Source organism: Lissotriton vulgaris, chromosome 7 (assembly GCF_964263255.1).
Source record: "Lissotriton vulgaris chromosome 7, aLisVul1.2, whole genome shotgun sequence".
NCBI classification, from domain to species: domain Eukaryota; kingdom Metazoa; phylum Chordata; class Amphibia; order Caudata; family Salamandridae; genus Lissotriton; species Lissotriton vulgaris.
In genome coordinates this window covers 442,775,263-442,802,562 of record NC_141695.1, presented here as the reverse complement: position 1 = coordinate 442,802,562, position 27,300 = coordinate 442,775,263, and the positions used below count along the sequence as shown (strand labels likewise).

The 27,300-nt window shown below is 45.3% G+C and overlaps 1 protein-coding gene across 1 annotated transcript; it reads left to right on the top strand.

Annotated features, from left to right (window-relative positions):
• Positions 1 to 1,912: 1,912 nt before the first annotated feature.
• On the top strand, positions 1,913 to 27,154 carry LOC147701816 (uncharacterized). The gene is made up of 2 exons (XM_086930457.1): positions 1,913 to 2,039; positions 22,770 to 27,154. Exon 2 carries the CDS (start codon positions 22,784 to 22,786, stop codon positions 24,410 to 24,412), a length of 1,629 nt encoding a protein of 542 aa, XP_086786583.1. The 5' UTR covers positions 1,913 to 2,039; positions 22,770 to 22,783; the 3' UTR covers positions 24,413 to 27,154.
• Positions 27,155 to 27,300: the final 146 nt, after the last annotated feature.

Sequence of the window (27,300 nt, the reverse complement as noted above, 5' to 3'; positions counted from 1 at the left end):
ACCACATATGACATCAATGATTTACCCTCTTTGACTGAAGTTGCTGGAATTATCAGCCTCCTTTGACACTGTCGTCCATCCCATTCTCATCCACAGTTAAGTGGCTCGAATAGTAACATCCTTCCTCAGTTTTCCTCCTACCTATCCAATCAACACCAGTTTGTGGACATGGGCATCCCTGGTGCCATAAAATGCCTATCCACTGCTGAGTACTGCAAGGGTTCTTCTTGTCTCTAGTCATCTTCAACCTGTATACGGAGTCCATGGGATTTTACCCTCTAGTAACAACATCTAAATTCACTAATAAACATGTGCCAAACAACTCTATTTGAATGTTTCCTCCTTTCCAGACACCTAACATCTCAGGCACTGCCTGCACCACATCCAGATCTGGATGTCCACGACCTGCCTAAAGTTCAACTAAACCAATACAGAATTCCTGCCATTCCCCAAGAACAATAAGCAACAACTAGTCCAATCCTGACACAACAAAATTAAACTGTATGGTCTAACCACAACTTCCATCCAATGCCACGTCACTCAGATTCATTTTTGGCACCAACCTAGCCATCAAGAAACACATCACGAATAAAACCAAAATGTCCTGATCGCTGCTCTCTCTCCTGGAGAAAGTGAAACTGTTCCTCACTGAAAGCAACTTCAGATCTGCCGTTCAAGTTCTTTCGCTCTTGCATCTGGATAATAGCAAAGCCCGGCTCCATGGCCTTCCACATTCTACACGGGCCTCCTTTAAGTGCATCCTAAATGCTACTGACACCTAATAATGGGCCTGAAGAAATATGACCACATCACCATCACTCTGAAAGAACTCCACACACTCTAGTTGCTGGCCCACACCATCTTCAAAATGGTCATGTTGTCTACAAACCCAATATGTTTGGCACCCCCACCTAGAGTGGGCCACCGCCATGGGGGGACAAGTTTCTCAGCTCTGATCCCCCAACTGTGGAATAAGTTGCAAGAAAGTCTGCGTAGGGAAGCCTCTCTCCTTCCATTCAGGAAAAAACTAAAGACTTTGTTGTTCACACAGGCTTGGGGCCAAATGTGCTCTGACCAGGTAGGCGAGCTGACAGGTAACTGCTGGTAGGGTTCTGCAATTCTCTCATCAGCGCTAAGAGACCGTTGGTGATTATGCGCTATAAAATTCCACTTAACATACCATAACATAGAATGGCTCTCGACATACTCATAGTCTGGAACTGAACAGTGGAAACAAATAAGTGCAAAAAAGAAAAAGCAAGGCAACAGACTTTCTCCATCTATAAATTCGGAATGTCATCCCCAAAACCATCAGGACCGCCACAATCCTGCTCCAATTTAGGACACAGTCAAAGACCCCCCTCAGGTCGCGATGGAGTAATACTCCACATCTGCTCTCAGTAACCAAACACACAATCACTCAACTGTATCTTTCCTTTTGACCCGGCAACACGCTACGCTGCCCAAGTTTGTACTTCAGAAATACCCCATACATACAATGATACGGATTTGCTGTAAACTGACCAAGTATCAAATAACACAAAACTGTACATAAAAGTGTACTCAGATTACAAGTTTCTCGATCTTCCAAAATCTTAGCCTACGGACAGTATTTTTTTGTGAGAAATGTGGCCCCCTAAGACATCACAAATTCAGGGAAATGTACACTAATAAATTGATGCATTTCCTTTTACCTCCTTCCCTAGCCTAAGCATATAGGGCACGGTACAGTTACTTTCTCATCTTATACCTTCTTCTCCCTATAAGTATTTGCTTTGTTAAAGCTCGTTTAATTTGTCCCAGCAATCGTGCTGGTTTTAGGAAACACCACATGCGCTTCTGAAGGCCAGAGATAATGCCGCAGCGGCGGAACCAGCGAGCTGCAGCAGCGTTTCCAGCAGGACCAGATTGGAGGTTGCGCCTTTCCTGTGCCTCGGCCAGGGCAGAGGGGCGGGCTCCGGAGGAGGGGCTTCTGGGCGCAGATCTGCTGCAGCACTGCGGGGAAGAAGGCTTTAAACTGAAGACAGTGGCAGCGATCAGTATGTAATTCTACATATTTACTTGATTTGCTGTACTCGCTGCTGTAGCTGACCATAACAAACATCATGTTCAATATATTATATGATGGATTGTTCTGCAGTCATGCAAACAATGAAATGAATGCAGCATTGCCACAACCAAGCTAAGTTTTTTAAACACCTTTATTTTTAGATGTGGAATATGGTTTTCTTTTTACACCCATACTTACGAGGGGACGCAGGGAAACTACGCTCTTTGTACATTCATTAACAGTTCGGACCTGTGTTTTTAGGCAGCTCTCGTCTGTCAAATCAGTTTCACTGAGGTTAGGGTGACGAGTTGTATTTCCTTATTGATTTGACATGTTTCATCAGGGAAGGCAGACCCCCGAGTGATAACCGAACAATACCGGGAAAGATTAAATATCACAATGTCCACAGGTGGATGTATGACGTTACAACGCATGCATTTACCACGCATGCCTTTACAACGCGGTTTTTACATCGCAATCCATTACAACGCATAGCGCTTTGGGGTGCTGGATAGTGAAAAGTTTAATTTACTATTCCAACACCAGTCCCCGTGGACACTAGGGAAGGTGTTGGATAGTAAATTAAACTTATTCCCTATCCTAGAGCGCCCCCCAGCGCAATGCGTTGTAATGGTTTGCGCTGTAATGACCGCGTTGTAAAGGCACTGCGTGGTAAAAGTTGCGTTGTAAAGATGGTTCACCCCACAGGTATACTGGTAATAGAATACGTGCTCATAAGTGTCCGCTGCAATATTGCTCCCACTGTACGCAGCGCTGTACATAACTGTGGTAAAAGAATCTATCTAAAATTATTGACTGTGGAAAGGATGAAAGGCTGAGTCAGGCTTGGCCGAAGTTGCACGTGCAAACCAGATGGCTGCACGCAGATAAAAGCAGAAAGCCCTTTGCTCGCTGTTATGAGTGTTGCTGTGGGACAGCTCAGTATTTTATTCAGTGCTACACCGCTGAGCAGGCTGGGAATCTCATGTCTGTACCTCTACCAATAGTGCCAATAGCGGCACGCTCCCCAGCCATCCCACAGCAATAAATGTAATAAATAGACACAACACATTTTTGGTGGAGAAAATTGCTGCAGGTATATTTGCATAAAAATATGCCAACATGGTGGGTTAACTTACGGGCGATTCCAGGGCAGGCAGCCCCTCGCCGCCTGCCCACCTGATGAACCATAAAACCCGATGGCCCTAACCAGCCGGTGTTGTCATTTTTGGGGGAGGAGATAGCTCCTCCCTCTGGCGGACCACCAGTCCACCCCTTACTCACGCCCCTCCCTGCTACGGGGGGTGGAGAGTTGCAGGCAACCCCCGGTTGCTCAGGTCCACAACCGCCCGTATGACTAACGGGGCGCCGTCGCTCCTCCAGGATCCCACGCGAGGACCTCCCATGAGATTATTGGCTTTAGTACCCTTACTGTGGTCCTGTAGAGGGTACCCTTATGTACCTTACAGCCTTTGGATCGCCCTGTAACTCCACCACAGCCCTGGGTGTGGCCCCCGCCACCCCAAGGCCCCCCACCATATAGCCCTATTCACTTACACCCTGCTGTTTCCAAGGCTTCCCCCAGATCCAGCAAAAATAAGTCCATACCCACTTTGGACAGGTGTATCCCATCTGCATTGAAACACCCTGTGTTCTTAGCATGTAGCAACCCATGCCAGATAAACCCGAAACTCCTTTGCTCAATGAACTTACGCATTGCGCTGTTCTCCCTCCTGCGCAAGGTCTCCATGGCTTCCCCCGAACGCGCGCCCTGCCGTACCTGCCTAGGCGTAATTTCTGACCACCATAATTCACAGGTCCCCAGCTTTTTGCGCAACTCACACATAGTAGCCCTCATCTCGTGAAGCAGATCCCTTCTCCACAGGGGAACAAGATCATTCCCTCCTAGGTGTACTACTAATACATCGGGCGGAGAGTCCCCCACCCCCAGTCTCTGTAGGACTTTCTCATTCAAGCTATTCCAACGCATGTCTGGTGTCCCAAGCCAAATTATCCTGTGGTCGTGAGCCTGTCTATTTTCTGCTATCCGCCCACTGAGATACCCTCTGGACTACAGAATGGCCCATCACCCGGGAGACCGTCTTTCCTGGCAAATGAAGATGTAGAAGTTTGAAACACGATTTTTAAACATAACACGACAACCAATTTTTTACACTTGTACACAATAACATCAAACAGATGCACCGACATCATATGTCGCAACCCTTGTTTACGCAACTACATCTCTTCCCTGATCCGTATTTGCTCGGTGTCCCTCATGATCGTATGTACTTTTTATAACATGGACTCCTAACGTCCCACCTGTTTGATGCGTTCCTCTGGCAAGCCTGCCCGGAAAGCCGTGGTTGCTGCTCCTATTCTGAAAGAGTGGCTACAGAAACATTTTCCCTGGATCTTGTTGCCTGACAGCTCTAAACACACCTCCATTATGCGTTGTACCTGATACTTGGTCAAGGGTGTACTGTCTGCGTGAATGAGCAGGTAGCCTTCTGTTGCGGGGCGCAGAGCCAGGTAAGACGAGACTAGGCGCACTGGACAATACTTTGCAATCTCTAGTTTGTTCAGCACGATCACCCTCCCTACCCCTGTCTGGTCCATTTTAGATCTACATAGCCTTACGGTGAGGGCCTCGCCTGTCAACACTGCATCCTGTTTGTTCAATGCCACCCCAGATGTGTCCTATGATCTCGCTACCAGTTCCCCTATTCTAAATGCCCCGAAGAAGGCATGGCTAAAAGTTGCTTTGAAGAGGGCCGCCTCAAAAGCAGAGTGTGTCGCCCTGTCCACCCAAATACAGCATCTCCTGTAGTGTCTCGAAATCTATGGCTGACCTGTTGTCAGGTGCTCGTGGCTCACTCCTGGCCCAGCCTTTGAGCACCGACCGGATCAATAACGACTTAGTGGTATCTACCTGCCCCCTTAATCTAGCATGGTGGCTGATCTCTGACAAGTGTCCCGCAATCCATGTTTGACTCTTCCCCTGGTCCTTTGCCCACAAAATGAAGTCCTGAGTCCTGCTTTCCAGGGATGGCCTCCCTTCTTCCACGTCTCCCGAAATGTGTGCCACTGAAAGCGAGAAAGAGAATCAGCTGCTGCTGTGTTCTGCACCCCTTGGATATGACGCGACCTACACTCGATGTTGTTAACTAGGCACACCCTCACCAGCTTCCTCAGTAGGCACAAGACAAGCGGGCAGGACGCAGACTGCAAATTGATGGCCTTCACTACCACCAGGTTGTCGGACCAGAAAAGGACCCTTTGCGCCGACAAAACTGAGGGTCAAAGGTGAAAAGCCACCACTATTGGGAACAATTCCAGGACCGTAATCTTCTTCCTATGCCATACATTGGGCCATCTCTGCGCGCACAAGTCTGTGTCCAAGATGACCCCGAAGCCCTCTCTGCCAGTCGCGTCCGTGAACACGGCAAGTTCAGGAGTCCCCGCCCAAGGCGCCCTCCATAAAATAGAGCCATTGAAGCTTTGCAATTAGCTCGCCCACATGCTCAGGTCTTCCTTCATCCCCTTGCTAAGCCTAACTAGGTGAAGCTTCCTGTTGACCTTCGCCATTGCCCTGGCAATCCTACGTGCAAAGACCCTCCCCGCTGGTGTTATTCTGGCGGCGAAGTTGAGCTTGCCCAAGAGGTTCTGCAAGAAACCCAGTGTGACCTTCTCCTGACCTATGGCTTCACGGATGTGTTGTGCAAGGTCCTGAACCTTGTCCGCTGGGTGACTGGATTCCCCTGCTAAGGTGTCAAGTTTGATCCCTAAAAAAGTTAACACTTGCGCCGGACCTTCTGTCCCAGGCGCTAGATGGACCCCCACGTGACTGGCCAGCAGCTCGAAATCCCTAAGGGCATTGCTGCATTCCTGTGACCCATCTCTCCCAATGAATAAGAAACCGTCCAGGTAGTGTGACACCCCTGCGACCCCATAGCTTGTCTGAAGAGCCCACTGAAGGAAGCTACTGAATGCCTCAAAGTAAGCACATGACACTGCGCAACCCATGGGCATGCACCGGTCATAAAAGTAACTGCCTTCTAGCCTGAAACCTAGCAGGTGTTGGCTGCTTGGATGTACTGGTAGTAAGCGAAACGCCGATTCGATGTCTGCTTTGGCTAACCAGGCACCCTGCCCGCCCTCCTGACTAAGTCCAAAGCCACGTCCAGTGTACAATACGTGACTGAACAAGCGCCTTCCTCCAGCCCATGGTTGACCGAGCCCCCTTCCGGGTAAGAGAGGTTATGGATTAAGCAGAAAGCCCCAGACTCCTTCTTGGGCACTACCCCCAGAGTAGAAACCACAAAATTGTCTAAGGGCGGTCGCATGAAAGGGCCCGCCACTCTCCCCAGTGCCCTCTCTTTCTCTACTTTGGCCCTAACAACCTCTGGCTGTTCCTTGGCTGACCTGAGGTTATAGGTCTCCCTGGCCCCTTCGGGTCCCACATAAGGGATTTTGAAACCCTCGCTAAATCCTGCCAGTAGCATCTGACTGTCCTGTGTGAGCGGGTACTGTCTGAGGAGAGGCAAAAGGTTTGACAAACTGACTGGTGAAGGGCCCTTAACTGCACCTCCACATTTGCGGGACTGGCCTGCGGTAGGAACTGAGAGGGTTGTGTGTTGGATAGCTTGTGGGGACCGCAACCTTGCTAACTCAGGTGGGGAAAGGGGGGGTGGAAGGACCCAGGTTGCCCCATCTAACTTCCATTTTCCTGTTTTCCTTTGGTGGGGACCCCTTGCTGAGAGTGGCAAGACACCGCTGGGTGGGGCCCTCCACATTTGTTGCAAGCGTGCAAAAATGTACATGTTTTACCCCATGAGCAAGACCTCGTGTTGAACAAACGACAGGCCCCTGGGGGCAACCTTCTGAATCCCCCTCTATTGCTCCTTCTCCCCATGTTCCCTCCCCAAAAGGACTGCTTGTCACCACGTGTCTCAGTGTGGAAAGAACTACTGTTTGCTTCCTTGTTCCCTTGACTCTTAGGCTGTGCCCTTGCGCTTTGCAGCCTACGTGATCCCATGTGATCTAGCCATAGCTGTACTTCCTTCTGGTCCCAAGGCATTTCAGGACACAAGGACATCCTCTTCCTAAACTCCCTGTCATAGTTCACCCAGCCCTGTCCACCCCACTTCATCGTCTCATTGTGAATTAGCGGGCCGTATTGCAAGAGCCCCTGACCCTGCTCGGGATGTTTCTCCAGGATGACTGCGGACAGAATAGCAAACGTGTCTAGCCAGTTCTCAATGGTCTTTTCTAGCCACGGCTGGTACTTAACCTTTTTGCTATCCTCCTTCACCCCAGCTTTTCTGGCATCCACCCCATCCTGACCCAACAAGAGCAGAGAGAAGATATCTATCAGCTCTCGCCTCCAGATAACATCCTTGGCCGCTAAATGTACCTGAGAGGCCAAGGAGCAGTGACCTGACAGCAGAGGTGCCGCTGCGACTGGCTGTAACGGCGCGGGGGCGCTATCTGCTGGACAGGGAGAACCTCATTCGACGGGCAGATGGCCGGCAGTGATGGCGTTATAGGTACGGCTAGACTACTGCTTGCAGGGATGCTAACAAGCGCACTGGCGGATGGGGAGGAAATGTCTAGCGCAGTGGCCGTTGCGTCTGCCGCCTCCCGAAGGCTAGGCGCCGGTGAAGAAATCAAAAAAAGGTTCCTAGGGGTCCCACTGATACTTGGTCCTTTTAAACCAACAAAGAAGAAATTGGCACAGAAGCTAAAATATAAAAGAACATCTTTATTAAACTCAAATGAGTGAGACTACGTCACACAGAAGCCTTAGCAACTGAATGAGGCAGTCTGAGGAGTACAAAAAATAGAGGCCTTATATATACTTAGGGTTACATAGTAAGCATAGGACCAAGGGGCAGTCCTGGCTCATTTAAGCATGCAAAATAACTAATATGGGTATACAAGATCTACTTGCTCAACAAAGTGGTAGGAGAGTTACTTCTCCATACAGCAGCAAAAATAGCCTGACAGTTATACTAGAGAAGCAGGTGCATTCTACTGGCTAGGCCCTTCTGGGCATGTGCGAAGGTGGACGATGCTGAATATAGTTTGTCTCTAGGCAGATTTCAAGAGCAGTTAACAGAAAGGTAGGACAGAGCACATGGCGAGCACATGGCAAACAAAATCGCTGCCAGAAATACAAAATGGCTTTCACAAAGCAGATAAGATAACTTCTAAATACAGGATGGCTTCTGCTAATGCTAACCCATTGCTGTCAATTTACAACAGACGCCCGTTTTAGCATTAGCTGAAGACATTCCTATGATCCAGTAGGAACATAGAAAATATTTACACATTAATTTTTATAATTTTATCAATTTCCTCATTTATTGCTAGGTGGGCATTTTCCATTCCAAACATTTTATTAAGCGGGTATATGTAAGCTATAAGCAGGAATACAAAGAGAACGGAGCATTGGGTCATAATTAGGGCTCCCGGTTTTCCGTTTAAACGGATATTTACATATAAATACAGACAGGAAACTATTTTTCCTTTGTCTGTATTTATATTTAGAAGCGGTAAATACTAGCAAACTTAGCGTGCTGCCGTGCTCCAGCTGAGTTGACTTGCCACGCCCCTCACATGCAGGGCCTTACAGTTTGTGTTTTGCTGGAGATATCTTCCAATTAGTGTCTTTTTTGACTTGCTGCTGTGCCCCTGAGCCAATCGTGGTTCGATCCAGGCGTCACTGTGTGGGCGTGTCATCATTTATTCGGCCACAGCCTCATACCTTTAGCCCTTTATTCTGGGGGGCACCCCTACTTCCTCCTCCTTTTAACTTCACAGGGACCACCCTGAGTGCAGAAGGAGCCTCCCTGTCGCCATTTTTGTTGCTGCCCCACCCTTTCTCCCGCCATCTCCGGGGCTCCGCCACTCGAGTGAGCTCAGCGCCAGCCCATTGCCATTTCAAGGTAAAGGTAAGATTATGCATCCAACGTATGTACTATCGGGGACAGATAAATGGTGGTCCTTACATAATTGGTGCAGAAAGCGCTCCAATACCTCCGTGCCGATTTCGCGCTATAGTATTTAAATATACAACGTGCGGCGGAAGAACAATCCGGCCACAAACTTTGTAAACACTCCGGCCACTGCCTCTTTAAAGCCAAGTGAAGCTTAATGGCAGCTTCACAGTCAGGGCCGGAATGTATGCCGAGTTTGTGGGAGGGTTGTTCTTTAAGTGCAGTACCCAGTGTACTGTCACTTAATATTACCGTGAAAACCAAAAATGTTTGTGTCCTTACATAATTGGTGGGAAAATGTAGCGCGCTACAATTCCTCTGTGCCGAGTTTGCGCTATATTATTTAAATCAGCAACATGTGGCTGCAAGAACAATCAGGTCACAAACACTCCAGCCACTGCGTCTTTAAAACCAAGCGAAGCTTAATGGCAGCTTCACAGTTAGGGCCGGAGTGTTGGCTGAGTTTGTGGCCAGGTTGTTGTTTCAGTGCAAGTACATTGTGTAAACTGTGTACATGCCCGTGCCTATCAAAAATGAATCTGTCCTTGTGTTACGTATTTGGTGCATATGCTTGTTTATTTAATCGTGCCGGGCTTATCTCCGATCTCAAGCAACCTGAACGCATTCTTTGTTTCTTGAGTAGAGCTGGTGTATTTTCTGAAAAGGAGTTACAAATATTTTAATTGATAAAGATATGTTGAGAATCTTGGTTTGTATCGGCTTCAACGTGGATGCGCTAGTTAATGCTTTCAGTGGTGTGTTAATCGTACCAGAGGTCAGTCTACATTAATTTCGGCCCCACATTAAAAGTTTTTATTATTTTGGATGAAGGTGGTCAGTTATACTGACGGATTTATGTGGTCTCAATTAGGATTCTGAGTTGTGTGAATACTGATTTGAAAAGTCCTAATGCACGAGTTGACTGCGAGTGGATCACCAACTACAGTGTTTATACTACGGCCCTCAGTAGTGATTCAGAATGCAGAGATTTCACAACATTATCAATCCAGACAAGTAAACTCCATACATGTTTTGCATAGCTGTGCTGGGTTGAGAAGTGTGGTACGTGAGCAGACAAAATTCACAATACTCATGAGGATAGGAAATGACGCTAATAGAGGTTTGAAGGGCTGAGCTTCCTTTCACTCATGCCCTTTTAAATACTTTGTGACAAATTCTTTACGAGAATTACAAAATCTACATTGGCACATTTAGCAGAGTTAGGCTGAATTATGTGCATAAAATAAATAAGCAACAATTTAAATAAATGTGGAAAAATACTAGCTGTAGCTTCGTCTTTTGCTTGAGGCAAAAATAAATATGGATAAATACAGATAAAATGCTACAAAAATAAATATGGATAAATACAGAAGGAAATGGCCAAAAAATAAATACCATAAAACCGGGAGCCCTAGTCATAATTAGCATACGGATAGCAGGAGAGAGTAATGACCCCTATCACAAACAGAATTATCATTTTTCTAGTCCTAAGCAAAAGCAAATCCTAAATTCATCTAGTAAACATTTTCAGGGCTCCTATGCATTTCATTGACTATTACATACTCAGGTGAGACAGTGGCGATCCTTATCAATGCTCTCAGGTGAAATGGGAACACCCTTTATCAGAGTGCAGACACAACACTACTTTAAAAAGATGCCAGCAGAACAGTAAGAACTGTCACACAAATTCACTTCTGGTGGACCATTTTGGATGCTAGGGGCGGAGCCACTAGAGGCTATTCCTCTTCCATGGCAATTCAGTCAAATGGGAACATATCCAACACACACTTTATACAATTGCACTGGAATCACTTGTGCAACTATGCCAAAGTCCATTCTTTGGTAGGCTTCTATCGTCCATCAAATCTGCTTCCATTGTCTTCTTCCGCGTTGGGCCTCTCGATCCAGGCCTTCCATGAAAATATTGCTTCTCAGAATCTGTTGGAGTGCCCTCCTGGCAAATACTTACAGTTCACTCGAAAGTCTCAATGCAGTGCACCAGTGTCTTTCCTCTGGGGCAGGCACTACAGATATTGTGCTCTTCGTTGGTTGTGGGCACAGATCATCTCGTGCAGACCTGGGTACTGCTTAAACAGAAAAAGCAATAACATTTCATGTTCAGCTACATTCTCAGGCTCCAACACTCGTTAATCAGTGTCAGAGGACGCTCGGGCTGCTCTTTCATTTTTTTTTTCCTTTCATCATTTGTACCACAATGTAGTGCCTTTTGCCAATCTTGGATCCTCCTGTGCACTGCCCTTCCATTGGAGCAAAGAAAAGGGGGGTGGCCAAAACTCAGGCCAAGGGGCTCAAGGGACCGCGCTGTCAGAGGTTACCAGCACATGACAGGTAGAAAAATGAAGCCTCGAACCATCCCTGCCATCAACAACAGGGATCCTTCTCTTTCGCTCTTTTGCACAGAAACTCTGGTTCTGTGGCAAACAGGGAACCAGCTCCACCTTCTTGTCTGATGTCCAACGCCTTCTGATGGAGCAGGCACGATGCTTTGGAGATGCCACTGATGGCGCGCTGGCGATCGCTGTCCAGCCTTGCTACTTTCTGGGTCCTGGGACTGGAGGTCCAAGACGTCTGCCCTTCATCTGTAGCTGTCACTGATGGGAATTAGGACTCATCTTAATCATCGTTCTTCAGGTTATTATGACTCTTCCTTTTATTCTGGAAGATCCTGCAGAACTTGGTGATATAAGAACCGGACACAGCTGTTAGTTTCCTTCAATATAGTACAAAACAGTTCATTGTATTTAACAAAGGGACTGCAGGTAGATGGCCTGTAATCTTCAAAGGAGTGGCCAGAAGCCATGGGACAACTCTGGTCTAAAAAGCACTGTCACTCTCAAAGGCAAAGGCAGTACTTCTAGTCTCTTCAATTGGGTACTCTTCATTATCCTCACTAACTTCAATGTGAGAGCATTATCCTCTGCCATTTAAGGGTAGATAGCTACATGGGAAGTCTATCTGCTGAAAACTCTTTAAAAAAAGGAAATGTTCTACACTTTTGCTCATAAATTTTACATTACTTGTACAGACACTTCTAAAATGATTCTTCTTAATAAAAAGCACATACATTGTACGTTTTAGGACCATGCTCTCATATTATAGGAGCAGCAGAAAAAATCTAAAACTGCTAATTTCACGGGGGCTCATCTATAAAACAACATTTTCTTCAGAACATTTTTGCTAAGTATCACATGGGCATCTTCCCTACATTCTACTTTTCATGATCCAGACTATGCCACATCAGCTCTAATAAGGACTGTCAGTTTATTTACACAGACTAGCTAATAAAAAACTAGCAATGCCCTTGCAAAACTACAATAATGGTGTTATCACCTAAGACTTGTAGAACAAAACTACCCACATCTAATTCCCCTTAAAGGTCAAAATAAGGGAACAGCAATCTAGACTACTGATCCTGTCATAATTTCATCAAACAGGATGGGCAGTAATAAAACATATACTTTTGTATTCATTTTATTAATGCTAACGATGTTTAAAACAGTATTACTAAATAGCCAATTAAATGTCTCATTGCTATTTCACAGGCTTAAAAAAATTTATGAAAAGGAGAGAGCAACATACATATTACCAAGCCTTAATTTGTAGAGGGGCTAGCCTTCTTCCCCCATTTTGATTGTAGGAAACCTAAAACAGGTTTCAATTCTGTCAACACTATCAACCCCTATTTGTAGCAACTGGCCATAAACAAAGGTATAGGAGGTACATAGCACTTTTGAAAGGGCTACAACACATGAATAACCAAACCCCTCAGCTTTTAAGCATTAGTGCTGTATTAAAATGGCAAAGCTTATCTGTTAATCAAAGTTCACATATACCATTAAATCATTTTCAATCACATGAGTGCATAAAGTACTTGTTTTTTGCCCCCCCCCCCCCAAAAAAGGTAAAACTTCTCTTTTTTTCACCTGTCCTCTTTCAAAAAATTTCAGAGGTCCAAATGTCAAAGGAAACTTTGCTCAGGGAGCCATGCTATGCTTCTAAATATAAAGCTGACATTTAACTCTTCCCAGCTGTCCTATTCTGTGTGCAAAGTATTCCATGCAGCTTTCCCTATTCAAAGTCACTCTAGAGACAGAAAGCTGGAAAGCACTTATCCCCCTGTTTGTAGTTAAAATAATAACTTCTGCTTGTTTTTATATTTATTTGCAATTGTAAGCAGTGTGCAATATACTTGTCTCATAATATAGAAGTCAGCTATTTGTATTATACCTAAATGTATGCATTCACTGAAGCCTAAGGCACTTTAAAAGCTACTGTAAATTGAAAAAATGCTGTTTAAATAGTGCATTTTACCCAATTTCGACTTTGATATTTGGGGTACTTAAAATTGAATATCCTATAATTTTTTTGCATAATATTCATTATCAGAATGTTCATTACATAGCCCAGGAGTTAGAAATTGAAAATAATCATATATAGCTTTATAAAAATGAGTTTTTTATGCCTGCGCAGAGTGAAATTCCATATGCAAATATCCTCATTATGCGGTACAACACAACTTAAATTAAATTGTAATGCTAGGAGGTCACAGTATGAGTATTAGGCTTTATAAATATTAAAAAACGAATTTAAAAGCACTCATTTTAAAAATAGTTTTTCATAATTAATTCATATATATATATATTTTAATAAAACCAATCATTTTGCTAATTCCACATAGGAAAAGCAAGCTGCATCCTTTGCCTATCATATTTGGACGCATTCATTCACAAGCCTAAGCACAGAAGCCTAACTTGAAACATGAAAAGTTATGCGCCACTTTTTTTTTAAAAAAAAGGACAGTCATTATTTAGCATCAGAACCAAGAATGTGCTTATGTAAAAGACTTTAAAAAAGGAAATCCTGTTAAATGTTTTCCTGTTATCCAAAATAATGAACCTGATTTTTGTAACTTTTAAAAACAGTAGTCTGAAATGCAGGGTGAACATTCATGTCTCTCCGTGGCCTACAATCAAAACAACAGCTGCTGCTTAAGCTTTTTTTAGTACTGAAATGGAAGCACGAGGACTGTCTATTTAAAACTGAGGCCTTTCAATACATGTTCTATAATATGCGTTTTAGTTCCGCAAAAATTTACTTCAGATGACGTGTTTGCCTGTTAATATCTAATACAATGTACCTAAGGAAAATGCTTTATAATTATTTATTTATTACAAAACACACAATTTCGTTTTCGAGGCCTTTTTATTCCTATTGAATGTGAATTCTAATTTTATCTTTTAAGCATTGACAGTTTGTACATGTGCATAATTGCTTACTCTTATCAATTTAATAATAACATAGTTATTTAGCATATCATATGGTTCATTTCTGGATTTTTATTTAATTTTTATTCAATATTAATTAAATGACATTTCGCATAACAGACTGAAAACAACAAGAAAAACCACAAACACGCTCATTGAGCTCATTCCAGACATACACAGAAAGGGTCAAACACTCAGGACACATAATACAGCGTGCTTAATAGCCTTTATTTCATAAATAGCGCAACCGCTATTTACTTACAGAAGTATCACTAATGTGAAACCACAAACCACATAGACATTTAAACACACATTTAACCCACAGATCAAAACTTAAGACAGAAACAAAGGACAGCCCACAGACTGTACCTAAACCAAACCATTTGTAAATACTAGTTGTAAGTCATATTTACAAGAAGCGCTTCTCAATAGTATTCCAAAAGACGGCAAAAACAGCCACACAAACTGTTTTATTTCCAAGAAGCCAAAATACACTCAATTCACTAGCTTTGGCTGGCAGAACACCAAAAAATCGCTCCGCATATCTCCATTCATAAAATTGCGCAGAAAAAAGGATCCTTGTTTGTATTTTTGTCATATTTTAATTCCCATGGGGTAAGTCACCAAGGAAGAAATATGTTTTTATACATAAACCTATCTAGCTATTCCCTCAAGGGAGCCTGCTAATTCACTTTACATCTCACTATGGTACCTCCAAAAAGCAACACATTCTTTGAAGTGTGCTTGAAACAAGCATGCCAAAAATATTGCAGAATATGCAAATATTATAATCAAAGTAGTGCTTAAGGTACTCTTCGTACGTTGCGCAGTTCAAACAAAATCAAACAGAGAAAAATCTCCTAATTACCTGCCTACATAAATTGCACTTTACATATTACATACATATCAATCAAAAGTTGGCCAGCGCAAATCTAAGCCACAGTAAGTGTTACTAAACTACCTTACCAAACAAAGGCATCAAAACCAACAGCAAGTGCCGCAGAACGGCTCTTACCAAACAAATGGTTGTCCAAATTCTAATTGCCAAGTTCTGAATGACCTAACAGTCTTTTTTAGAATACTCACACCAAAAAGGTTCTCAGTCAGGGGTGACATCATGTGGAGGATAAAAATCAGGAAGATCAGAAATATACTGGGCTGCAGAGACAGAGAATCCCCAGAATCTCCGTGCACAGAGTACCTCCTTAGTAGAATCCTGTCCTGTCCTCCTCAGTAGATTTCTGTCTCCTGACAAGATCACTCCCTCAGATAGCCACTTCTCTGATGAGGTCCAAGTTGGAGCGCCAACTGAAGAAATCAAAAAAGGTTTCTAGGGGTCCCACTCATACTTGGTCCTTTTAAACCAACAAAGAAGAAATTGGCACAGAAGCTGAAATATAAAAGAACATCTTTATTAAACTCAAATGAGTGAGACTACGTCACACAGAAGCCTTAGCAACTGAATGAGGCAGTCTGAGGAGTACAGAAAACAGAGGACTTATACATGTTTAGTGTTACATAGTAAGCATATGACCAAGGGGCAGTCCTGGCTCATGTAACCATGCAAAATGACTAATATGGGTATACAAGATCTACTTGCTCAACAAAGTGGGAGGATAGTTACTTCTCCATACAGCAGCAAAAATAGCCTGACAGGTGGAAGATGCTGAATATAGTTTGTCTCTAGGCAGATTTCAAGAGCAGTTAACAGAAAGGTAGGGCAGAGCACATGGCGACCACATGGCAAACAAAATGGCTGCCAGAAATACAAAATGGCTTTCACAAAGCGGATAAGATAACTTCTAAATACAGGATGGCTTCTGCTAATGCTAACCCATTGCTGCCAATTTACAACACGGGCAGGATGGCGGGGGTCGCTGAGAGGGGAACCTCCCCAGCTCCCTCCACCGGCTTACTTTGCGCTGGCGTGGCCGCAGCCACCAAAGATCCCCCGTGGTTGCAGGGACAGGCACCCCCTGGATGGGTTGCTGAACATTCGCCTGGCTCACCCACACTGTTGCAGCCGCCCGTGCCCCTCCCTCTCCTGAAGGAGTGCTGCTGCCCAATTGGGGGGGGGGGGAGGAAGAGCTCGCCTGCCCCTCTCTCAGCTCTGCCATGAAGTTCTTGAGCGTGTCCGTGAGCTTACCCAGATCTTCCCGCGTAGCGTACATAGATGCGGCCGAGTGATTGTCTTGCGGGGTCGCTGGCCCCAAGGGCTGAGGGGTGACCAGCTGTGGCACCACCTCCTTCTGAACATGCAGTGCCCTGGATTTGGCTGGCAGCGGGTCTGCCGGGAATTCCTTCGACGTGGGCTTGCGGACCTGCTTTGATGCTCTCGATGGTCCGGCCTCAGAGTTGAGGTCAATCTCCGGAGGGGGCAGCTCGCAGACGCCGCCAGAATCCTCCGATTCGACGGCCTTCAAGATCCTCGTGGCCCAGGACAGGCCCTTCCCCTTGGCCATCTGTATAAACGCTGCCCACTGTGCCTCCTGCTTGGCGTCCGGCAACAAATCGTCCACATGCGACGTCTGCACGAAAAGGGGTGGAGAGCCCTGGCTGTCCATATCGGATCGTCGGGTCATGCGTCCCTCAATTTACAGAGATAAAGTTAGTGTCAGCTAGCACTTAACCACACCCTTAGTTTGGCCAGGCCTCTTGCCGTCCGCTGCTGAGCCCCATCCCCACTTCCAGTACCCACTTACTCAGAGAAGATGTAGATATGCTTATGTGCGTTCCAGGACTGAACACGGCGAGAATTCTGCGTGTGAGATGAAAAGAAAAGTTAGCATAGCCCCCCTTGCGTCTTGAGACCTTCCTTGCTGGTCACCAATCACCCCGCGACCCCTTCCCTGTCCGTGTCTGAAAAACACCCTCCCCAGAAGCCCCACCTGCCCGTACCTTATCCTGTTCAACGTCAGCTCCTTTCCTATTGCTGCTTGAAATACTTAGGCTACTGAAAATCTGTAATTAAAAAATGAAAGTTAGCCTCTCGATTCTGAACCAGGTTGTCCCAGACCCTAGCACACTGACCCCAGTGTGCTATGACCCTTATACCTGTTGATGCCTTAGGTGGCCCCCTGGTGAGTAGGGCGGTTTTCCAGTGCGGTTACTGCATTTAGACATAAAACATCCATCAAAAGCCCTGCCCCCCCTAATATACAAATATGGATTCTCTGCAATTGGACAGGGTCCATAAATGCCCCCACGCTGCCAATCACATGCCATGAAAAGAGGTGTTGCCCGCTGCCCCTGCCCGTCCCCCCCCCGAACCTCCCCCCCACTTCTGCAATGCCTGGTCAAGAAACTTGAACACCCCGCCCCCTCCCCCTGTTGGCCCGCCCGACCTTTCCCCTGTGTAGCTAAGAAGGGGGGGGTGCAATGAGGCCGAGGGAAGACAAATGGGAGGGGCTAGGGCTGTGGTCATGGAAGCGCAAACGTGCACCTGAAAAACGGGGGCAGCACAAGCGCGGCCGCGAAGGAAGAGCAGCAGGGAAAGGGAGCACACCCCCACCCTGCTGAGGGGGTATGGCGGGGGCCACACGCCAAGCCTCGAACGCTGGCAGAAGCAATGAAACCCCTCCTACCGCCCTCACAGTAATCGAGCCGGACCTGGGATGAGGGGCAGCCTGCACACCACTGACGCTGGGAGGAGAGGGAGGGTGCCTACCGCGTGGGATTCCCCCACCGGGAACCGGAACTCGAGGCAATAGACCCCCTCCCCGGTCCTTCTTGCGCCGACCAGAAGGGGTGACGACACAGCCCAGGGCACCGCCATGGGGAACGGGCCCCAACAACAGGAGCCGCCGCCTGCCCCACCCCGGACACGGGGTGGAGAGGACGCAGACGAGCCGCGCTGGATGCGGGTGGGAGAGGAAGCACACCCCTGACGCCGGAGGTTGCCCGCACGCCAATGCTAGGAGCGCCGCTGGGAGATGAAGACCACTCCCACCGTCCGCACCTCTTCTCCGGGCCGGACCCAGAGCGAGGATCCACCGCCACGGCCTGGGCGCCAACAGATTTCGGCCTAAACAGGTGCCACAGCCCGCCCTACCTCGGAACTGTTGAGGATCGCTGCCACACGCAATGACCAGGTGAGGTTCCCTGCCCCTCCTGGACCCCCCCCCCGAGAATGCCGCAGCACGCGGCAGAACCCTTTCACCCAGGCAGGCCATAGCGGCCTGGGCAGCGTCTCACCCGGCACCACACTGCCCCTACTGCCCTCCACCCTTCCAAAAGACAAGAATACACCGAGGAAAGGAAGGGGGACTGAGAAGGGCTACCCGACCCCCGAGGAAAGAATCCCCCCCCGTAACCCCCGCCCTAACCGATAAATACATGACACGGGGGTCAAGATGATTTAAGCTGAGGGCAAATGAGCTATCCGGCCCCTGGGAAAAGGGGGGGCCGGGGAAAGCACTCACCTCGTTCTTTATAAAAACAGCGTCAGGGCAGCCAGGCAGGAGGGGCACCGTCGACCAGAGGCAGGAGAAGAAGGCGCTCAGAGGGCGGAAGAGGTATAAGTACCTCTCCCCCTCACCCCCCCCCCCTTCCTCCCGGAAGTGACATCAGTCCCCCAAACACTGCACTGCTGGCGAATATGCCATCCTGTGGCACTAAGGGTGGCCACTCTCTTAGGAGGGCCCCCTTCGTGGGCCTGGGGCAGCCTAGCTGAAACGTGTAAGTTCAAGCCATTCCATGCTTAGTGCTGTTAGTTAAAATGCCTGACTGAAAGTCATCTTAATCAGGGCACAAGTCTTATAAAAAGAAGTGACAGGACTGACTAAGTAAGACAATATGCGATTGACCTCATGACTACCCGACGTAGTGCTATAAAAGAAATAAAATAGTGCTATTTAAAATATTTGTGTAAATACTGAGACAGACTAACCCATCTGACAGTCTTACAGTTTCTGCATTTATATGCAGGAACAGAACAGAGGCAAAAGCATGTCTCTCTTAAGTACCTGGAAGGGAAGGCAAGCTGTGTGCCTTTCTTTCCCTCTGTGGCATTTACATTTAAATGTAAAGATCCAGGCGGCCCCCAGTCAGCACATACAATCAAAAGGAGGACGGATGGCCCCTTAACTTCAGCCCAGCTGGAGGTGAAAAAAGGCTCCCTCGCAGCCTGCACGTTGCTGCTGAGAATGAAAAGCAGACAATGTGCAGGAGCTGCTGAACATGTCCCGGTGTCTGAAAATTACACCGGGACACTTCAGCATATTTCTGCGGGGCCCAACTTATTGGCAGGGGGGACGGTTTCCACCCAGTGAAAAGAGTGGGGGGACGCTGTCTACCTCCGACTCGAGCCCTGATCTTAATGATATGAGAATGTGTTATGATGTACTTAAGTTGTCTCAGCTAGGCTCGGACTGCATTCCTTTATGATGCACCTTGGTTCCATGGGGATGTCATGTTGCTTGGGGACAGTTTGGCAGTTGGTCCAGCTGTGTCTGGGAAGCTGCGGTCTGGGGTTTGTTCTCCGTGGAATAAATCTTCATCAACATAAAAGTTGCTTCTGTGTCATGGTTTATCATAACAATTTTGGCGACGATTATGCCAGAAATGCGTGTGCGGCAGAGCAACTCTAAAATCTGTTACTGCCAATTGAAAAAACGCTTCATTATTGCCACTTCATACGTGGTGGTCATATATGTTTTTTAACAGAAAAAGAGCTGATTTGAGCATGTTGGGTGTTGTTCACAACACATCTACTTACTAGTTATTTTGGAAACCAACTGACAATTATATAGCGTTATATCATTAACGCTTTATATTATATAATAAGAATAGTCTGTTAGATTTTATTATGTAGCTCTGTTATATTATTTATTTATTCAATCAATAATATGATCGTTTTCATCATAGAAATTCACAGCCATAAAAACAGTAAAATATTTCATTACATCGTAAAAAGAAAAAAAATATTCAAAAAACAGGCTGTCGCATACCTCTGACAGTATTAAAATTTTCAAAAGATTCCACATTTTTCAAAGATAATTAAAAGAAACAGATTCAACATTCCAGAGAAACTATGTAATGAGAGATCCATTATTCTATACGCCGGTAATCCATTGGATGCCCCATAACCAGGTGGCTTACATGTTCATTTTGATTTCACATAGTCATGATTAATCACTTTTAACCTCTTCCACCAAGCATGGAGCAAGTATCTCGAAATTGTGAATACTAGCCACCTTGTGGTATCTGACCTAAAAATGCGTAAGGCATCGGCGGGGCGTGAAAAAGAAAGCAGATGGCAGGCAGGGAGAAACCAATTTTTCGGAAAATCAGCGTAAAAGGGACAAAAAAAGACAAAATGTTCAAGGGTCTCAGGCAGAGAATGACAGTTCGGGCACATGGATGTTACAGAGGCATTGCCCCAGGTGCTCTTCCTGGAATTTTGGGAGAGAACCCAGTACCTGAATTGAATGTACAGAGTTCTTGCCTGGGGAGGTTCGATATCATACATAAACATTTCAAAACCAAACAATCCTTTTTGCCTTGATAAAACTAGAAGTTAAAGTGCCATGTGCATTACCATCAATACATTGTGTATCCACGTACTCCCAGAACCTTTTTTTGAGGAGAAGAACCATTTCTTTCATGATAGACCCCGGGTCCTCCCACATGGGCCCCAACCCTAGTTTAAAGAACCATTCTTTGATCTTGTTAAACATGTTTGTTTTTGAAGTATCAGTAGCTCTTCCAAGGCCTCCTTCGACGGTACCTGTGTGCTGCTGGTCCATATCCTTACCCAGAACAAAAGGGCATTAGGAATGGCAAAGTTGTTAATGGATTTAAGACCAAGGTCAAGTCTTAGCAGCAGAAGAGGAGTATTCACGGGAAGACTGAGAATCGCCCTAATAAATTTGTTCTCAGCAAGGACCTAGTCCTTAAGGTTCCCCAGCCCCCATAACTCTGCCTCATATAGGGCCGCTCCTAGTCCTTTTGCCCTATGTAGTTCCAAAATTGGGGAGAGTAATTCAAATGTCAAGCCCCTAGCCCTGCCGGTATTGCACAATCGGCATGCTGGAGAGTCAGAATACTCTTTTCGATTTGGGGTGTCCAGACTAGCCTGTCACTGATTCATACTCCCAGGTAGTCGAATGCCTTAACCCGCTCCACAGTTCGCGAGCCCAACATCAATTATCAACCCTTATTGGATTCATAGGGGTTGAATGTCATGTATTTTGTCTTAGAGCAGTTCATTTCTAATCCTCTATCCTTTTAAGCTTTAGCAAATTTATCCAGAAGTTCTGGATCCCCTTAGGCGTCCTAGAAATAATCAGTGTGCTGTCTGCGAAGAGCAGGGAGGGCACAGGGCTACCCACTGATTTTGGGGGATCGCCTCCACAATCGTACTGCTCTTCTATTAACCTGTTTATGTAAATAGTAAATAGTGTTGGGGCGAGAACACAACCCTGTCGTACTCCCTTACAAACGGAAATATCGTTTGATAAACTGCCATTCAGGTTCCACCTAACTTTAGCGTAGTTATCATAGTGCAGACGAATCAAGATTTTAAGTAGGTATGTTGGGAATCCTAGGTCTCTAAGGGCTGTCCAGAGTTGGGTCCGCTCTATTGAATCGAAAGCCGTTTTTAGATCCACGAACACAACATACAAGTGACCTCCTCTGATAGTAACTTCCTTCCATATGAGCACAAGAAATCAAAAAACTTGATCTGAGGTGCTTGTAGCAGCCCTAAATCCTGCCTGCAGATTCGATAAAATGTTATTCTCCTCAATCCAATCTTGAATCCGGGTGAAAATAATGTTACTGAAAATTTTTGGGGAGACTTCTTTGAGGCTGATGGACCTGTAATTTGCGGGAGACCCCTTCTCCCACTTTTTGAAAAAAATTGTAGCTCTGTTATAATATACTTGCTAAACTAGCTGTTCCCCATTTTTATTTTTTATTTTAGTTTCTATTACATTGTAGTTATTAATGTATAGGTACAATGCTTTATATTTATGAAATACTGTAAATTTATATGCTCCCTTTCATTTTTTTTTGTTTGGTCTATTGCTTTATCATAAATTCAATAAAATATTTTGATCAGAAAACTATACATCAAAAGTTACTTACATTTGGTGGACTTTTACGGTTCCAAAGGTTCCACTATAGGCAATCCCCTCTTCTTGCTTACAGTTTGTCACAGTCAATATGTCTCTGAGAGCATATTTGAGTATCAAACAAAACTGATGTCAGTGCGCTTGGGTGGTGCCTTTGTACAGCTCTGTGCCTCTTCCTTTCAGAAGTGGTGCAAAGCCGCCGCAGACTAAAATGAGTGTTACTGAAGGTAAGTAACATGTTTGTTGTATTTTAAGTGTCTGCCAAATCAGAGAACATTGAGGCCTTGAAACTCACCCTGGTGATATAAGCTTTCATTATGACTCGACTAACAGAGTTTCCTTCTTCTGCCTTTTATAGATGGTGTAGGTACCATGGATGAAGTTAAAGCGTGCGAGGATGTGGTGGCAGAAAGAGGAGAGGTGTTTGTTGAACCCCTTGTGGAAAATGCCAACAGGGAAGATGCATACAACTGCAAGAAATATAATGGGATTCAGCTAGTGGTGGAGGATGACAAGCCCTACACAGTGGCAGGCATGCACCAGACAAGGACACTTTACAAACAGTTGGATACGATGCCAGAAGTGCGCCGGTGTTTCCAGTGTGAAATATGCAGCCGCAGCTTTTCTGATCCCTCCAACCTGCGACGACACAAAAACATCCACACAGGCCAGCGCCCTTACGGTTGTGAGATCTGTGGCAGTACCTTCCGGCAGAAGTCGCAGTTGGACCGTCACCGTTTTATACACACGGGTGAGCGCCCCTTCCAGTGTGCCTTCTGCCCTAAGGGCTTTCGGGACTCCACTGAACTGAAAGCGCATTATAGAAAACACACAGGAGAGAGACCCTACAGTTGTGAGTTGTGTCCCCGAAGTTTCTCGCGGATATCTTACCTTAAGAGACATGAGGAGACACACAGGGAGCTGGAGGAGGCAGCAACCCTTGATGCGACAAAAGAAAAGGATAGCTCAAGCAGTGTCATGGAAAGCGTCTCCAGTCCAGGGAAGTTCAAGTGCTCCTTTTGCAACCTCACCTTTTGTAAAAAGAGCCTGTTGGAAGCGCATCGCCCTAAGCACTATAAGATGAGTCCAACAGGACAGAAGCGATATGAGTGCGTAGAATGTAAGAAGTGTTTCAACAACTCATCTAACCTCCACAAGCATGCTATTATACATAAAGGGCTTAAACCCTTTGCCTGCACGCTCTGTGACCAGCGCTTCCGGCAAGCCACTCACCTAGAGCGACACTACATGGTCCACACCAAGGAGCGGCCATTTAATTGCACAATTTGCCCAAAGGGCTTTCGGGACTCTAGTGACTTGCAGAAGCACCACCGTGTGCACACAGGCAAGAAGCCATACCATTGTCCCATATGTATGAAGAGTTTTAAACACCACCACAATGCCACAGCACACCGCCAGAAACACCTGGCAGGAGGCATAACCCGCCTTCGGCTTCCGTTTCTCTCAAGGTCTCATAGGTATTTATCATCTTCCACAAAGCAAGGCAAGTTAGAAGCAATGGTGAAATGTTTAATGTGCAGCCTAGAGCTACACACACATTGCCAAGTGCTGAACCATCATTGCACATTAGTCCACAAGGCACCCCAGAAGGTGAGGAAGTGCAGCTTCTGCTCAAAGCTTTTTGCCACTCTTCCAGGGCTTGGCCGCCACTACCTGACCCATCCTGACCACAAAGTCTACACTTGTCAAATATGCAGCAAGAATTTCCGCCAACTCGCACAACTGGAACGGCATAAGCAGACTCATATGGAACTCTGCCTCAAGTGTCTGTCCTGTGAGAAGACATTCCATCATTCAAGCGATTTGATCAAACACCAGCAGGAACATATCCGATCCAAAATCATGAAGTGTGAACTGTGTGGTAAAACTTTCAGCCGGATGCCACTATTAAATAACCACCTCTTGACACACAAGTCTAATTCTGATGATGATGTAGTAAAGCTGGGAGATATAATAAAAGTGGAGGTTAGTCCATCTTAGGACTTGCCATTCTACATGACAAGGCAAGTGAAATTACTAGAAACATGACAGTGTGTTTGGCTTATTTTAACCCATATTTTATTTCAACTATATATTTAGGTTGCCAGAGGCTGTTCCACCCATATCACCCATTGAGATGAGGCACCCATCACTGGAGCAATATTACACCACCCCAGGGTTATGTCTCTGTTATTGATGCATCCAGATGCCTGTGACCCTGGTCTATATGTGTCTGTTAATCTTCCATGGTTTGGAGAGCTGCTGACACACAATTTTATAGTGCTCATTGCTGAAATGGCTGAAAGTTAAAGGAAACAGCGTGTCTTGCTTCCTTTTTAGGATGAGCATTCGAGTCCTCTTGTATATACTTTAGTATATACTTATACATTAGTATATACTTATATGTGTATGTACTTTGTGGGCTCCGGAGATCAGCCCTAGGACTTGTCTGCTTCCGCTTAGGGACTTTTTTTCCTGTTCATATGCCTCTATTTAACTATGTTAATAAAAAGGGACCAGTAGAGGTCAGTAAAATACCAGAATTGCTTCTGCTGAGGGACTTTCTTTTTTTAAACTTTTTCAGGCAACTGCCTCTATTTAACTTTCTTGATAGAATACGACCAGCAGAGGTCTGTAAAATACCAGAATCTCTTTGCATTCTCTAGATTCCAGTCCATAGATATTGTCTTCCCCAAGCACTCGTAGATGATAATATTTTTTCCAAATCTTGTATTTACAGTGATATGACCACCGAAGGCTCTGATTTTAAATTAGAAATAGAGCTTTGGACTATAGCATTTCCTGCTGAAAGGTAATATTTCTCTCCATGTATTCCCATACCTGGGCCTGTCAAGCAGTTTAGTGCTTACTTTCCACCACGTTAAAGAACAGTAGATGTTTCAGCACCAAAGCTAATGTGCTGCATACCTAAATACATATAAGGTCCCAACGGCGAGACCGATTGCAGTGCAAATGCTTGTTGCGGAGAGCTAATATTGTCAAATAATCTGCCACGGACAATCTGTTTTTTTGTATGCATCTGGTCTTAATGATTCTCGAGTAAGATGTCCTACGCTCCTCTACTGTTTCTTCTTTCAACATCTTTGCATTTGTATTCCTAACATAGAGCACTACAGACCAAAGCATAAGCATGCCGAGAAAGAGATATACAGATGTTTAACATTTGGTGGGTCTCATTTTTCAAACGTATTGTCTTTTGCACACAGTATTTGGCAATATACAGAACATATATAAAATCACACTTATGTATACATGCAGCGCAGTTCTGGTATTGGATTTATCAGGACTCTCACTACTGTACTGTAATGCACTTTCAAATATCTTCAAGTGTGGTAAATCTTCTTACACCTGTTGATCCTCCTGAATTGATTCATGTGGATGAGTGTTCCTTTCGGTCATTCCGAGACACCACTAAGCTAGACCTTTATCCCTTGTACTTCTGCATGCAGTCACTTCATAGCAATAAAGTGTTTCACCAGGATCAATCTCAAAACCTGTCCCTAGTTTGGTTCCCCTTGAAGAGGGGGAGATAACCTGGAAGACATAATCTGGGGCTCAACCCAAAAAGCATTGAAATGGAGTTGCTTAGTATATCAGCAATATATTCCCAATACACTCAGATTTTCAGGCATTCCACCAAGCATGTGAAAGAAAGTGGCCTGAGGCTTCCTGTGCTTGGGACGATCAGCACCAATATAATATCTAATCCTACTGTTGTGTACTTTGAGCAAAAAATTGATTGTTTAGTGAATCCATTAAAGCATTTTTGTCAACATGTGAAGCTGTAGGGGTATTTTCACTCACACTGCCCCTTCCACACCCCAACCCTTGCCTTGTGCAAAGATTAAAGATCTGTGAGGAGAGGATGAACAACTAAATGAAGATATTCTACCTACTAATTTACTCTTAATCAACCAAACTGGCCCAATTGCTCACCACCCAACAGGGAGCAAAGAGGCCCCCACCCGTCACGCGTCACGGTGACCGTGTGCTAACTACAGCCGAGGGCCATCCGAATCCCGCCTAGTCGTTAATTCTCCCGCACAGCGTGAGAATTAACATCGCGCGCAAGGGGTTAAGGAATGGTGAGATGGAGTTCTACATCTGTTATCACTGGCTGATTTCCCTGCAGACGCCTACGGAAGGATCAACATCTTACACTAGGGTCAACGTGCTCTTTGGGTGTAACTTCGAATATTTATTTAGGACCCTAAAAGGGTTAAGTGTTGTCAATATTTGAGTACGGTAACATGACATTGATGGTTATGACATATTGAGCAGATTTTTGCCCTTGTAATTTTAATGTTTGTTTCATCCTACTTGGTTTTATGAGGAAGGCTCAGCAGAGAAAAAGGTAGATCAAAGCGGTGTGCTGGTGAAATTGTGGTGTAGGATCTGCTAAACTGGGAAACTGTACTTCAAGGTTTAGCTCTCTGCTGAAAAGCACCAGTAACTCAAACTAGTAAACCTCTGGTATGCATTCCGAGAACTGAATTTTGCAGGTACCCCAGCAAGTCTCCTGTAAACTGCTGAAAAGATATAACAAAATACAACAAAAGACTTCCTTCATCCAGTTAAAAGTATTTAGTAATAGGTTTTTCGGATGCAGGAGCACTCTTTTCAACTACTTGCATATCAGGCCTCATTGAAAATTTGAAAGAAACTGTGCAATTATCATTGAGATGTATGTCTATAAAGAGAAGACCATTACCATGAATCCCTTACAATAGATCTCCTGCAGCATTTGTGATCATCAATGTGTCTTTTTCAGTCAGAGCAAACATGCTGCTGTAAATAAATCTGCAACACAAATGCATTTTAGTTAACTGCAACTCATAATCTCAACCACACTGTAACCTTGAACCTCA